At 35.7% G+C, this 15,351-nt stretch overlaps 1 protein-coding gene across 5 annotated transcripts in view; it reads left to right on the top strand.

Moving 5' to 3' along the window:
- Positions 1 to 15,351, top strand: part of CYLD (CYLD lysine 63 deubiquitinase) — a 70,550-nt gene that overhangs the window by 26,432 nt on the left and 28,767 nt on the right. For 4 of the 5 annotated variants that reach the window (XM_077898458.1, XM_077898461.1, XM_077898457.1 and 1 more), the window contains one exon: positions 14,120 to 14,218. The exons of the other annotated variant lie outside the window; for it this stretch is intronic. In XM_077898458.1, the coding sequence (XP_077754584.1) occupies positions 14,120 to 14,218 (99 nt within the window). The remainder of the gene's footprint in view (positions 1 to 14,119; positions 14,219 to 15,351) is intronic. 5 annotated transcript variants of the gene reach the window in all.

Genomic DNA, 15,351 nt, shown 5'->3' with positions numbered 1-15,351 from the left:
ATTGTTCCTAGTTTTTGGCTATTAGGAATAATGCTGTGAAAATTCATGTGAGGTCTTGGTATGGACATAGGTCTTCATTTCTTTTGGGTAAATACCTAGATGTAGAATGGCTGGTACTATTGTAGGTAATTGTTTAATTTGGATAAAAACAAAAACGAAAAAACCACCAAACCTGTCAAACTGCCTTTCCAGAGTGGTTGTGCTATTTTACATTCCCGGTAGCAGCTTGGTAGAATTCTAGTTCTCCCACACAAGTTGCCAACACTGTGTATGGTCAGTTGTATAGATTTTAGCTGTTCTGATAATTGTATCTAATTATGGTTTAATTTTGCATTTCCTCAATGACATCTTTTCATGTGTTTATTTGTCATCTTATGTATCTTTCTTGGTAGAGTATCAGTGCACATCTTTTGCTAGGCTTTAAAAATTATTGAATCTAAAAAATAAAAATAAATAAAAATATGATTGAATCTTGTGAATTCTTTATAAATTCTGATTATAAGCCCTTTAACACATATATGGTAGAAAATATTTATATTATTATAGATTTGCATGCATATGCGAGAAGTAATACAGAGAGATTCTGTGTACCCTTTACAAAGTTTTCCCCAATGGTAACATTTTGTAAAACTAGAGTACAGTATCACAACCAGGATGTTGATATGCCAAGATGCAGAACATTCCTATTACCATAAGGATCTTTTGTGTTGCCCTTTTATCACCATACTCTTTCCCTCCTTAACCCTCTCCTTAACCTTTGGCAGCCACTAATGTATTTTCCATTTATGTAATTCTGTTATTTTAAGAATATTATGTAGATGGAATTGTACAGTATGTAACCTTTTAAGATTGGCTTTTTTCTCAGAGTAATTCTCTGGAAATTTGTCAATGTGTGTGTATCACTGGTTTAGTCTTTCTTACTGCTGAGTAATATTTTCCATGTAATGGAGGTGCCGCTGTTTGTTTTATTATTTACCCATCAAAGGACATCTGGTTTGTTTCCAGTTTTGGACTATTTTGTATAAATGCTCTTATAAACATTTGTGTACAGTGGATGCAAGTGAACCTAAGTCTTCATTTCTCTAGTGTAAATGTCCAGGTTCGTGATTGTCAGTTGTATGCTATTTGTATGTTTCATTTTTTTAAACAACTACCAAACCATCTTCCAGAGTGGCTATACAATTTTTTCTTACTACCAGCAATAGATGAGTGGTCCATGTTTTCCACATTTTCACCAACATTTAGTGTTGTCACTATTTTTTATTTTAGCCATCCTGAGATGTGTATAGTAATACCTCATTATGGTTTTTTTTTTTACATTTTTCAAATTTAAATTCAATTTGCCAACATAAAGTCTAACACCCAGTGCTCATCCTATCAAGTGTCCTCCTTAGTACCCATCAGCCAGTTATCCCATCCCCCCCCTCTTTCTGCAACCCTTTGTGTATTTCCCAGAGTTAGGAGTCTCTCATGGTTTGTCTCCCTCCCTAATTTTTCCCACTCAGTTCCCCTCCTTTCTTTTATAATCCCTTTCACTATTTCTTATATTCCACATATGAGTGAAACCATATGATATGGTCCTTCTTCAATTGACTTATTTCTTTTATTTATTTATTTATTCTTTTTTTTTTTTTCCAACTGACTTACTTCACTCAACATAATACCCTCCAATTTCATCCACATTGAAGCAAATGGTGGGTATTCATCTCTTCTGATGGCTGAGTAATATTCCATTGTATATATATGCCACATCTTCTTTATCCATCCATTCATCTGTCGAAGAACATCAAGGCTCCTTCCACAGTTTGGCTATTGTAGACATTGCTGCTATGAACATTGGAGTGCAGGTGTCCTGGCGTTTCACTACATCAGTATCTTTGGGGTAAATACCCAGTAGTGCAATTGCTGGGTCGTAGGGTAGCTGTATATTTAACTCCCTGAGGAACCTCCACACTGTTTTCCAGAGTGGGTATACCAGTTCACATTCTCACCAAAAGTGCAAGAAGGTTCCCCTTTCTCCACATCCTCTCCAATATTTGTGGTTTCCTGTCTTGTTAATTTTCCCCATTCTCACTGGTGTGAGATGGTATCTCATTGTGGTTTTGATTTGTATTTCCTTGATGGCCAGTGATGCGGAGCATTTTCTCATGTGCTTGTTGGCCATATGTATGTCTTCTTTGGAGAAATTTACATTCATGTCATCTACCTATATCATGATTGGAGTTTTTGTTTCTTGGGTGTTGAGTTTGATAAGTTCTTTATAGATTGTGGATACTAACCCTTTATCTGATACGTCATTTGCAAATATCTTCCCCCATTCTGTAGGTTATCTTTTAGTTTTATTGACTCTTTCTTTTGCTGTGCAGAAGCTTTTTATCTTGATGAAGTCCCAGTAGTTCATTTTTGCTTTTGTTTCCCTTGCCTTCATAGATGTATCTTGCAAGAAGTTAATGTGGCCAAGTTCGAAAAGGTTGTTGCCTGTGTTCTCTTCTAGAATTTTGATGGATTCTTGTCTCACATTTAGATCTTTCATCCATTTTGAGTTTATCTTTGTATATGGTGTTAGAGAATGGTCTAGTTTCATTCTTCTGCACGTGGCTGTCCAATTTTCCCAACACCATTTATTGAAGAGACTGTCCTTTTTTCAAGTGGATAGTCTTTCCTGCTTTCTCGAATATTAGTTGAGCATAGAATTGAGGGCCCATTTCTGGGTTCTCTATTCTGTTCCATTGATCTGTGTGTCTGTTTTTGTGCCAGTACCATACTGTCTTGATGATCACAGCTTTGTAACACAGCTTGAAATCTGATATTGTGATGCCCTCGGCATTAGTTTTCTTTTTAAATATTCCTCTGGCTATTCGGGATCTTTTCTGATTCCTTACAAATCTTAAGATTATTTGTTCCAACTCTGTGAAGAAAGTCCATGGTATTTTGATAGGGATTGCATTGAACGTGTAAATTGCCCTGGGTAGCATAGACATTTTCATAATATTTATTCTTCCAAACCATGAGCATGGAATGTTTTTCCATCTCTTTGTGTCTTCCTCAGCTTCTTTCAGAACTGTTCTGTAGTTGATCCTTTACCTCTTTGGTTAGGTTTATTCCTAGATATCTTATGCTTTTGGGTGCAATTGTAAATAGGATTGATTCCTTAATTTCTCTTTCTTCGGTCTCATTGTTAGTGTATAAAAATGCCACTGATTTCCGTGCATTGATTTTGTATCCTGCCACATTGCCCAATTGCTGAATGAGTTGTAGCAATCTTGGGCTATGTAGAGTCTTTGGGTTTTCTATATACAGTATCATGTCATTAGTGAAAAGGGAGAGTTTGACTTCTTCTTTGCCAATTTGTATGCCTTTTATTTCTTTTTGTTGTCTGATTGCTGATACTAGGACTTCTAGTATTATGTTGAATAGCAGTGGTGAGAGTGGACATCCCTGTCATGTTCTTGATCTTAAGGGAAAGGCTCTCAGTTTTTCCCCACTGAGAATGGTATTCGCTGTGAGCTTTTCATAAATGGCTTTTAAGATATTGAGGAATGCTCCCTCTCTCCCTACACTTTGAAGAGTTTTAATCAGAAATGGATGCTGTATTTTGTCAAATGCTTTCTCTGCATCTAACAAAAGGATCATATGGTTCTAGTTTTTTCTCTTATTGATGTGATCTATCACATTGATTGTTTTACAAGTGTTGAACCAATCTTGCATCCCGGGGATAAATCCCACTTGGTCATGGTGAATAATCCTCTTAATATACTGTTGGATCCTACTGGCTAGTATCTTGGTGAGAATTTTTGTGTACATGTTCATCAAGGATATTGGTCTATAATTCTCCTTTTTGTTGGGGTCTTTGTCTGATTTTGGAATCAAGGTAATGCTGGCCTCATAAAATGGGTTTGGGGCAGCCCGGGTGGCTCAGCAGTTTAGTGCTGCCTTCAGCCCACGTTGTGATCCCGGAGACCCGGGATCCAGTCCCTCATCGGGCTCCCTGCATGGAGCCTGCTTCTCCCTCTGCCTGTGTCTCTGCCTCTCTCTCTCTCTCTCTCTCTCTCCCCCCCCTCCGTCTTTCATGAATAAATAAATAAATAATTAAAAAAAATAAAATGGGTTTGGAAGTATTCTCTCCCCTTCTATCCTTTGAAACAGCTTTAGTAGAATAGATATTATTTCTTCTTTAAACATTTGGTAGAATTCCCCTGGGAAGCCTTCTGGCCCTGGACTTTTGTGTGTTGGGTGGCTTTTGATGACTGCTTCAATTTTCTCCCTGGTTATCGGCCTGTTCAGATCTTCTGTTTCTTCCTATTCCAGTTTTGGTAATTTGTGGGTTTCCAGAAATGCATCCATTTCTTCTAGATTGCCTAATTTGTTGGCATATAGCTGCTCATAATACATTTTTAAAATCATTTGTATTTCCTTGGTATTGGTTGTGATCTCTCCTCTTTCACTCGTGATTTTATTAATTTGAGTCTTTTCTACTTTCTTTTTAATAAGGCTGGCTAGGGGTTTACCTATCTTATTATTTTTTTTCAAAGAACCGGCTCCTGGTTTTGTTGATCTGTTCCATGTTCTTCTGGTCTGTATTTCATTGAGTTCTGCTTTAATCTTTATTAATCTCTCTTCTGCTTGATGTAGACTTTATTTGCTTTTCTTTCTCCAATTTCTTTAGGTGAAAGATTAGCTTCTGTATTTTAGTTTTTTCCAACTTTTTGAGGGATGCTTGTATTGCATTGTATTTCCCTCTTAGGACCGCTTTTGCTGTATCCCAAAGATTTTGAATGGTTGTATTTTCATTTTTATTAGTATCCATGAATCCTTTTAATTCTTCTCTAATTTCCTGGTTGACCCATTCATTTTTTAGTAGGATGCTCTTTAACCTCCATGGTGTTTGAATTTCTTCCAAATTTCTTCTTGTGATTGAATTCTGGTTTCAAAGCATTCTGGTCTGAAAATATTTAGGGGACAATCCTAATCTTTTCATATTGATTGAGACCTGATTTGTGACCCAGTATATGGTCTATTCTAGAGAAAGTTCTGTGTACACTTAAGAAAGTGTATTCATTTACATTCAGATGGAATGTTCTGTATGTATCTGTGAAATCTATTTGGTCCAGTGTATCATCCAAGGCCTTGTTTCTTTGGTGATGTTCTGCTTAGAATATCTGTCATTTGCTAAAAGTGCCATGTTGAAGTTTCCTACTATTAGTGCATTATTATCTAAGTATCTCTTTACTTTGGTTATTAATTGATATACTTGGGGGTTCCCACATTAGGGGCATAAAAATTCATGATTGTTAGGTCTTCTTGTTGGATATAGTGTGATATAGTGGGATATAAGTATGATAGAGTGTCCCTCTTCATCTCTTACTACAGTCTTTGGTATAAACTCTAATTTATCTGATGAGGATTGCTACCCCAACTTTCTTTTGAGGACCATTTGAATGGTAAATGGTTCTCCACCTCGTCATTTTTAGTCTGGAGGTGTTCTGAGGTCTAAAATCAGTCTCTTGTAGACTGCTTATAGACGGGTCTTGCTTTTTTATCCAGTCTGATACCCTGCATCTTTTGATGGGATCATTTAGCCCATTCACATTCAGAGTAACTATTGAAAGATATGAATTTAGTGTCATCGTATTACCTTTTCAGTTCCTATTTTTGTATATTGTTTCTTTGGACTTCCTCTTTCTTTTATAGGGTCCCTCTTAATATTTCTTGCAGAGCCAGTTTGGTGGTCACATAGTCTTCCAATTTCTGCCTATCTTGGAAGCTCTATATCTCTTCTATTCTGATTGACAGCCTTGCTGGATAAAATATTGTTGGCTGCATGTTTTTCTCATTTAGTACCTTGAATATATCATGCCAGCCCTTTCTGGCCTGCCAGGTCTCTGTAAAGAGGTCTGCTGTTAATTTGATATTTCTCCCTATATAAGTTAAGAATCTCTTGTCTCTTGCCTCTTTAAGGATTATCTCTTTATCTTTGAAATTTGCAAGTTTCACTATTAAATCTTGAGGTGTTGCATGTTTTTTAATTGATTTTTTTGGGGGAGTCCTCTCTTTCTCTTGGATCTGAATGCCTCTTTCCTTCCCCCAGATTAGAGAAATTCTCAGCTATGATTTGTTCAAATATACTTTGTGGTCCTCTCTCTCTCAGCCTCTTTTGGAATCCCAATTAGACATAGATTATTCCTTCTCAAGCTATCATTTATTTCCCTAATAAGCCTTTCCTCATGAATTCTTAGTTTTTCTCTTTTTTTTCCTCAGCTTCCTTCCTTTCCATCAACTCACTCTCTCTTCTACCTCATTAACCCTAGCAATTAGAGCATCCAGTTTGGATTGCAGCTCAGTTCATCTGTTTTTAATAGATTAAAATTCTGTAGTAATTAGATCTCAATTGTGTACTAATGAAGTCTCTAGAGTCCTTTACTCTTTTTGCCAGAGCCACCAGTAACTTTATAATTATACTTCTGAATTGAATTTTTGACATTGTATTTAAATCCAAATTCTGTACCTCTGTGGCAGAGAGTATTGCTTCTGGTTCTTTCTTTTGTGGTGAATTCTTCCTTCTAGTCATTTTGTCTGGTGTAGAGTGGCTGTATGAGTGATCTGAGTCAAAAATATCAACCATGACCTTGTTAGAAGCGAAAACTTTTCTCTCTTTACCATTCCAGCGGTTCTCTCTTTACATCTCAGGTCGAATTCATAGGTGTTCAGGATGTTTTGAAAGTTATCTAGGTAAGTTTGTGGGACCAGATGAGTAGGACCCCTACTCTTCCACCATCTTGCCCTGGTCTCCTCCCTCATTGTGGTTTTAATTTGAATTTCTCTGATGGTTCATGATGTCGAACATCTATCTTTCATGTGCCTTTTGCGATCTGTCTTCTTTACTGAAATGTCTCTTTGTTTCTTTTGCCTGTATTTTATTTGGATTGTTGCTGTTTTACCTTTGAGTTGGGAATTCTTTATATATTCTGGATACTAGTCCTTTTTTGAATATGTGGTTTGTGAATATTTTCTCTCAGAGTGTGGCTTGTCTTCTCATCCTCTTAACAGGGCCTCTCACAAAGCAAAATATTTGACTTTTATTAAGGTGAAGGTACGATTTTTTAAAAAATGGAATATGCTTTTGGTGTTAGGTCTAACAATTTTTGCCTAGCTTTGGATATTGAAGACTTTCTCCTAAGTTTTTAAAAATCAAAATATAATTCACACAGAAGAATATTTACCCATTTAAAATGTACAATTCAGTGACGTTAAAAACATTCACAGTGTTGTGCGATTATCACCACTATCTAGTTGCAGAACTTTTTTATCACACCAAATGGAAACTCTCTACTCATTAAGCAGTCACTTCTCTCAGGGCCTAGCAAACACTGATCCTCTCTATGTCAGTATGATTTGCCTCTGGACATATGGACTATATGCTGCTTTATGGACAACTTCTCTTTTCTTTTTTCTTTTCTTTTCTTTTCTTTTCTTTTCTTTTCTTTTCTTTTCTTTTCTTTTCTTTTCTTTTCTCTTTTCTCTTTTCTTCTCTTTTCTTTCTTTTCCCTTTCCTTTCCTTTCCTTTCTTTCCTTTCTTTCTTTTCTGTCTGTCTGTCTAATTGTCCCACCACCATTTGTTGATAAAGACCTCTTTCTTCCATTGAATTGCTTTTGTACCTTTGTCAAAAATCAGTTGGGTATATTTGTATTGGGCCTATTTTTCGATAATTTTTTTCTTTTGAGAACTTTCTTTAGATCTGCTGGTGACAAAGTATCTTAGTTGCCCCTCAACTGAGAATGTCCTGCTTTCCTCTTCAATCCTGAAGGATATTTTCACTGATTATAAGGTTCTGGGTCAAGAGTTCTTTTCTCTCAGCACCTGAAAAATACTGTGCTACTTCCTTTGGGCCTCTCTGATTTCTTATGAGAATCTGCTCTCATTTGAATTGATTTTTCCACCCCCATACTTTTTTTTTTTTTTTTTTCTGGTCTCTTTCAGTTTCTCTTTGCCTTTAAGCTTTCTAAAGTTTAATTATGATGTCTCTTGGCATAGAATTGCTTTGGGTTTATCCTGTTTGATGTTTGCTCAGCTTCTTGGGTTGGTAAATTGATGTCTCTTGCCACATTTGGTGAGTTTCAGCCTTTCTTTCTTTTGAGTACTTTTTCCAGGCCTGCCCCCTCTTTCTCCTTTCCTTTTAGGATTCTGATGAACTTTTGTGAAGTCCCACAAGTCCCTTGAGTCTCTCTTCTTTTTCTGTTTCTTTCTTTCTAGCTTTTTTTAAAGTTTATTTTCTCTGAGGTCTTCCTATTGGGTAATTTGTATTGTTTTATCTTCAGGTTCACTCATGATTTCCTGTGTTTCCTCCATTTTGCTATTGAGCCCATCCACTGAGCTTTGTATTTGAGTGGTTGTTTTTTTTTCATTTCTAAGATTTCCATTTCACTCTTCTTTATATATTCCGTTTCTTTGCTGAGACTTTCTATTTCTTTGATGAGGTTTCTGTTCTATCATTTTTTTCCCAAGTGTGTTTGTAATTGCTTGTCCAGCATTTTTACATGGCTGTTTAAAATCTTTGTCAGATAATTCTAACCTCTCTATCATGTCATCTCAGTGTTGGCATTTATTTTAAAATTCTTCATGGGATTTTCCTGGTTCTTAGTATAATGAGTGACTTTTGTTTGAAACCTGGACAGTTGGGTATTATGTTTTGAGACCCTAGGTCTTACTAGCTTTTAGCCAGCTTTCTTTGACATTGCTCTGGCCAGGGAAGCGGGAGGTACATGCCACCTCATTATTACCGGGAGGAGGCAGAACTTTGTTCCTTCCTTGGCCTCTGTTGATACATGGGATGGAAGCTCCTCATTCCTGCTGGGTAGAGGATTGCATTGTGGCTTTCTACACGGTCTGCAGTGACATCTGGGGTGAGAGTGGCCTCATCACTACTGGGCTATGGTGAAAGTTATGACTCTTCACTAGACCTCCTCTGGAACTACCCCAGTAGGTAGACAGAGATGGAAATCTAGGCTCTCCATGTTGTCTCCACTGACACCATAGGGGTGGGAGAGCTTGGTTATCAGGTGGTGGCTCCAGATTTGGCTTCCTCTGACATCATGCAACTGGTGTGTTGGAGCACTTCGTAATACCCTCAATGAGTGGAAGTCTAGGCTCCCTAGTTGGCCTTTGTTGGAGTGGGTGGGGCCACTGTTTTTCTCTATGGTGTTTGGCTAGTGATGAGTGATTATTATCTAATATTTTTCTGTCTTACTAGGTTTCCTCTTTCTCATCCTTTGACTAGAGAGAGCTGACTTGTTGGGGCTTTCTTTTGTCTATCCATTGGTGTTTCCAGTTTGCTGGCTTCTTCAGGCTCTAAGAGGGATATATGAGGCAAGAAGAAAATCCAGGGAATTCTCCACCATGTTGTTCCTTAGGTCTGGAGCTCCACACCTGGTCTGCCTTCTCTCCACCTTTCAGTCTTCTAATTTTTGTTTTGTATGTTATGTCCAGAATTTTTAGTTGTACTTATCAGGAGGAATAGAAAAAGGTATGTCTACTCATCTTTCCAGAAGTGGAAGTTGCACCTGTTGTAAGTTAACAATCATAGATCGTAGGTAGCATTTTACATTAGTACAGGAATTGCAGACTTAATCTTTTGTTTAAATTATACATTGTATTTCATTTTATTAATGTTCCCTACTTTTTTTTAACCAGTCTCCTACTGATGGGCATTTCAGTTGTTTTCAACTTTTGCTGTTACAAACAGTGCTTCAGTGAATAACTTCATATATATATGTATCAGTTTGCAGGTGTCCCAGTATAGCTAAAAGATAGCTTCCTGTCTTATTTTCCGTATCTTCTTAGAGAGCTGTGTATTCATTTGATAGTGACTGTCATCTGAAGGAAATCAGATTATTTCATTTTAGACAGATCTGATTGTGAAAAAGTCACTCCTCATATGATGTGTGCTTAGATCTACTTTCCTATAACTTCATGCATTGATTGTAGTTCTGTGCCAGTGATCAAAATAGGACAAATCCAGCTAGTTCCTTTTTCTTATAACAACCCTTAGATATTAAGAGTTGAGTGTCTTTGTAACGTTCATCTTCTGTTCTCCATCCTAGAAGTGTCATTTTAGCTGTTTTCCTGTGGCATGATTTCCAGATACTCTGAATGAGACCTAGTTTGTTGAAGATGTTTTTTTTACACTTGGGCATCTTAAGGGAAGTGGAATAGTGTAATCCATGTGTGGGCTAATGGTTGCCAATGACAAAAAAATTGACCAAAAAATTTGGGGGACAGCCCTTTCACAGTCTGAATTATATTGCCAGAGACCATTGTAATGCCTTTCTTGCATTATGGATGAATGGATGCATCTTTAAATCAATGAAATTAACAAATACTGAGCTTACTCTTGACTTAAATTTCCAGTTTTGTTCATGTATACTTCTGCTTCTGATTCTGTGCTTGTATGGTTGATTTGGAGGGCATCAGCAAGACTTTGCATTTGTCCCTGTTAAACTTATATCATCAGAGCTATCTAGTCTTTCAGCATTTTAAGATCATTTTGGATGCTAATTCTGTCCTTGCATGGATTGTTTCTCTCTCTCAACACCATGCCATCTGTACTCATCCAATTATTTAAGTGGGATATATTTTGCTCACATTCATACAAAATATTCATAAGATATTTTTAAAAAGGCAACTTCCTGGTAATAGAGTTGCGGGTCAAAGGGTATGTGTATTTTACATTCTGATACGTAATGCTAAGTTGCCTTCCACAGAGATTGATTGCTAGTCTGAATCACCTTGAATGTTGTTTATGTGGACAGAACTTCTGCTCCTATGAGATAGAGCCCAAAAGAAGGCACTAGATATAAGTATACAACCCTGATGTCATCTGAGGGACCTTCTATGTTTTTCCAACAAATTTTCATTTCAAATGATCTAATATATAAGGAAAACATTTATTTTGATCAGTAGTCATCCCTCATAGAGATCTTTGTGTAGTTGCTATGTACAGTATGTTTGATATCTGTTTTTATAATACTTCAGTTTCTCTAAGTATTTTCTCTAGTAGCTTTCTTTGTGGATATTAAACTCTCATTTGGGTCTAAATTAACTTTTGTGGCTGATGATGTTAAGCAGTACATCAGTTAAGTGATTTTTCTTAATTTAATGGTTCATTCAAATTCACAGACATTTCTTGTGGTTTAATTGTTATTGTTCACTAGTTTATTGTTATGATTTTAAACCTAAGATTATCCAAGAGATTTTTGTTTTCTGATTAAATTAACAAGAATGATGAATGAGCTGCTGTTTTTTATAAATTTTTATTGAATTATAATTGGTATAGAATATTATATTAGTTTTAGTTGTATAAGATAGTGATTCAGTATTTTTTTATACATTACCAAAAAAAAAATGATTGCCATGATAGGTCTAGTTACCATCTGTCACCAAATTTATTTTAATATTATTCACTATTTCTCTATGCTGTACATTACATCTCTGCAGTTTTTTTTTTTTTTTTTAACATCTGGAAATTTGTACTTCTTTATCCCTTTTACCTATTTTGTCTACCTACCACCCCCTACCCTTGGCCACTGCTAGTTTGTTCTCTGTATCTAGGAGTCTATTTCTTGTTTGTTTTTTTAGGTTCTATATATAAGTGAAATCATATAGTATTCGTCTTTCTCTATCTGACGTATTTAACTTAGCATAGTACCTTCTAGGTCTATTCATGTTGTTGCAGGTGGCAAGATTTCATTCTTTTTTTTTTAATGATGAGTAATCCTGTATGTGTGTGTGAGTGTGTGTGTATTACATCTTTATCCATTCATCTACTGGTAGACACTTAGGCTGCTTCCAGATCTTGGCTATTGTGGGGATATGTATATACTTTCATCATTTTGAATGTAGTTCTGCTCTGTATATGTAATAGGTACTCTTCATCTGGTTTCTTTTACTCAAGCCAGTGTCCATGTTGTGTATATCAGCATTTGCTCTTTTCTTATTACTATGTAGTATTCTGTATGAACAGATTACAGTTTGTTTATTTTGCTGTAGAATGGATTATTTCAGCTTTTGGTTATTCTGAATAAGGCTGCTGTGCACATTTTTGTACATGCCATTTGGTGAACATATCATGCTATCTCTCTTAATATCTCTTAAGCAGAATTGTTTTAATCTCACAGAATTGTCTGCTGGATGTATTCATTGTTTACTATTCCATACTGTTCTCACTTTGGCAGCATTTATACTTTCCCATACTTAACCTTTTCTTGTGGTGTGGTGATCTTTTAAAATTCATTTAAGGTAGAAGGCTTTGGTTTTAGATCTTGAACATAGTAGTGACAAAGAAACAAAATGGATATGTCATTGCTGGAGGGCAAGTTAAATGTGGCATGTGACCCATCATCTGCATAGAATTCTGTAGGAATATCTATTCCTCAAAATTAGCATTTGACATTCCCTCAAAGTCTTTGGCAGAGGATAACCACTGTTTACAACTCCAGTGCTCTCTGCATTCTCAGTCTTTGGAGCCCTCCCCTAATCACCAGCAGAATGGTCACCAGAGGCTTATCCATGTGGCCCCCTGGTACTGCTAGGCTGCCTCAGTTAAGACCATTTGCTGCCTTTGTTATAATCACCACTAACTGCATCGCATATGTAGGCTATAGTGTGCATGTGCATATCTTTTTAACATGGACTTACATGTAGCTAGTTACAGTTAATAGTGGGAATTGGTTTTCTTTAGTCAACTTATATGCTATCATTTGAGAACTTTTACCAGTGACTAAAAAATTTTACCTTCCACAATAGCTGTCATCTATACCTGGAGACACTTGAATAGCAACATCATTAAAGTATTAGTAAATAGCTTAACTATTATATCACTTGGTTGCAATCATGGTTACTTAGTGTAATTTTTTAATTAAAATAATTTTTCATTTGATCATATTCTGACACATTTAAGATATAGTTTGACACTGCAATCTTTTTCCCCTCCACCTGTGATTTATATACATTACCAGGCATGATTTATATATAATTAATTCAGTATTATTTCCTTTTTCTAAAAAAGTAGCCTTTTCCTTGTGTTTAAAATGTAAAAATGTTCCTATTTTTTTCCTTCTGTTCTCAAAAATCCACTGTGGGTGCTATCGTTTTTGCTGATACACAGCTTTATCAGGTATGATTTCTGAGTGTCATGTTGGACTTTATAGATGTGTTGTTAAAATTTCCAGGGGAAAAACATTCCAGATTGACTTTCCACATTTGCTTGATCAGTATTTGTGAATATCTTACAAAAATTGCTGGCCTTTAAGGTTGAGAGTGGTCTGTATATTAAAAACAACTCTGCCAAATTTATTACACCTGTATTCCAAAAAGAAGATTTGAGTGTTTTCTTCAGAAATATTACTCCTTCATTAATCTATGCATAGTTCTCTGCATTTTTCCTGTTTATATGTGTACATGTTTGTATACTCGTCAGTGTTATTCTTAACTTACATGATTTTTAAAAACTGCTACATATTTCTAAATAGATTTTTTCCAGACTGTGTTCCATGAAATACATTAATCTGAGATGCTTAGGAGAATGGGACAAAAAATATTATAAAATAAGTTTACTGTATTCCTCTTTGAGAGGTTCATAATGCACATTAGCATATTAAAGGATCTGGTATTATGCAGTAAAGAAATTTGTGTACCTTTGTCTATCTCAACATCTTCTGGAAATATGAGTGTAGAACACTTATAACCCCCTGGGTGTTCTCGGGATACCAATTGGGAAACTCTTGCAAAAGGCTGAGTAGAGTATTCTCTGTAGTGTTTTAACACATCAAATAATGCTGACTAAAAGTGATTAAATTTTCAAGAAGTTAAAATACTTAGCTGAATTGTATTCGGGTTGTATTTTCTTGTAGAAATTACATTTTAAAGTACAGCATTGATTTTTTTTTTCTTCTGGTATACTCTCAATCCTTGGGTTGACCTTTAAAAATTCATAAATCTACTGTGAAAATGCTGCTTTTTTGTAGGAAAGAGGTTTTTTTTGGTTGTCGTTGTCCTTGTTTGCTCACTTGTTTCTCTTCTATAAGAATTTGCTTTTATCCTTAAAAAATATGTTTACTGTTTCAGATAGCGTGACACAGGAAAGGAGGCCTCCCAAACTTGCCTTTATGTCAAGAGGTGTTGGGGACAAAGGTTCCTCCAGTCATAATAAACCAAAGGCCACAGGTATGGGTCAGTATATGATATGAGATTTGCCATAGCACTGAAAGAAGGTTGAAAGGCTTTACTCCTTAATGTAGATGTAGGCTTTCTTCTTCCATACAGTTCTAGTATTTTACTTAAAAATTTTTATAGGTGCTCTGACTTAAGTCAAAAAGTTCCCAACCATTTGCAGTTGATGAAAAGTTTTCTGTAAGGACCTGTGTCTTTTGTTGGTTTGTATCAGCTGGTTTTTGGACAACCCCCCCCCCCCCCGAATTGCAACATTTGTATGTAAAGTTTAGAGTTCCAACTGTGCAAAAGAATTGTATCTGGATAATGTTATAGAGGGTTAAGTATATAGAGAGTAATTATGTGGATTTTGCTAACAAAATATGGCACAAGATAAATTCCAAACTGCTAAGCAAAAAATTCTGTCTCTCTTCCAAAAACTCCCTCACAATGCATGTGGAGCTCTTAGCTTTTTTTCTTTAGCTTCTACATATTTCATAGTTTTAACGGATGGTAGTTATACAAGCTAAACAGCTCATTTAAAAAACTGTAAGAATGTTTGTTAACTCAGATGTGGGTTAGGAGCAGGATATTTTTTCCTCAGTTATCTGGTGAACAAAACTACTTTGGCTCGTTTTAAAGAAAATTGTATTTTAAGAAGTAGTTTATGTGACACTGGACCCTGGGAGATTTAGGATTAAATAGGATACACAAGTAAAAGTTATGTTTTATGTTAACTTATGGATCTAGCTAGATAGGGTAGCTCACACTTGTTATTCTCACTTAAATATAAATAGCTTACAGATTTTCTGAAGACATGTACATTACTTGTGTTGTAGCAGATCCTAGTTATAAGCATAAAATATAGAACTATCTACTTTAAATTGGAAAAATAAATCAGATTTTGTATGGGTTCTAGAAATCCCCTGTTCTCACCTACATTGTGTCTTCTTAAGTACTGAGGCAGGGTAAGGTCTAGAAATGTCTGTGACAGGGCTACACTAACTCTTTCTTACTTTAATAAGTCTAATGTAAAAAAAAATAATACTGCTTCATGTTTTAAAAGACATGAAACGAAGCAAGAAATTTGATGACCAAGAATTCCAAACTCTTTAAATTTTTTAAACTTAATTTGTTCACTGATTTAT

The sequence above is a fragment of the Canis aureus genome, chromosome 5, assembly GCF_053574225.1.
Source record: "Canis aureus isolate CA01 chromosome 5, VMU_Caureus_v.1.0, whole genome shotgun sequence".
Lineage (NCBI taxonomy): Eukaryota > Metazoa > Chordata > Mammalia > Carnivora > Canidae > Canis > Canis aureus.
This window is presented reverse-complemented; position numbering and strand designations above follow the sequence as displayed.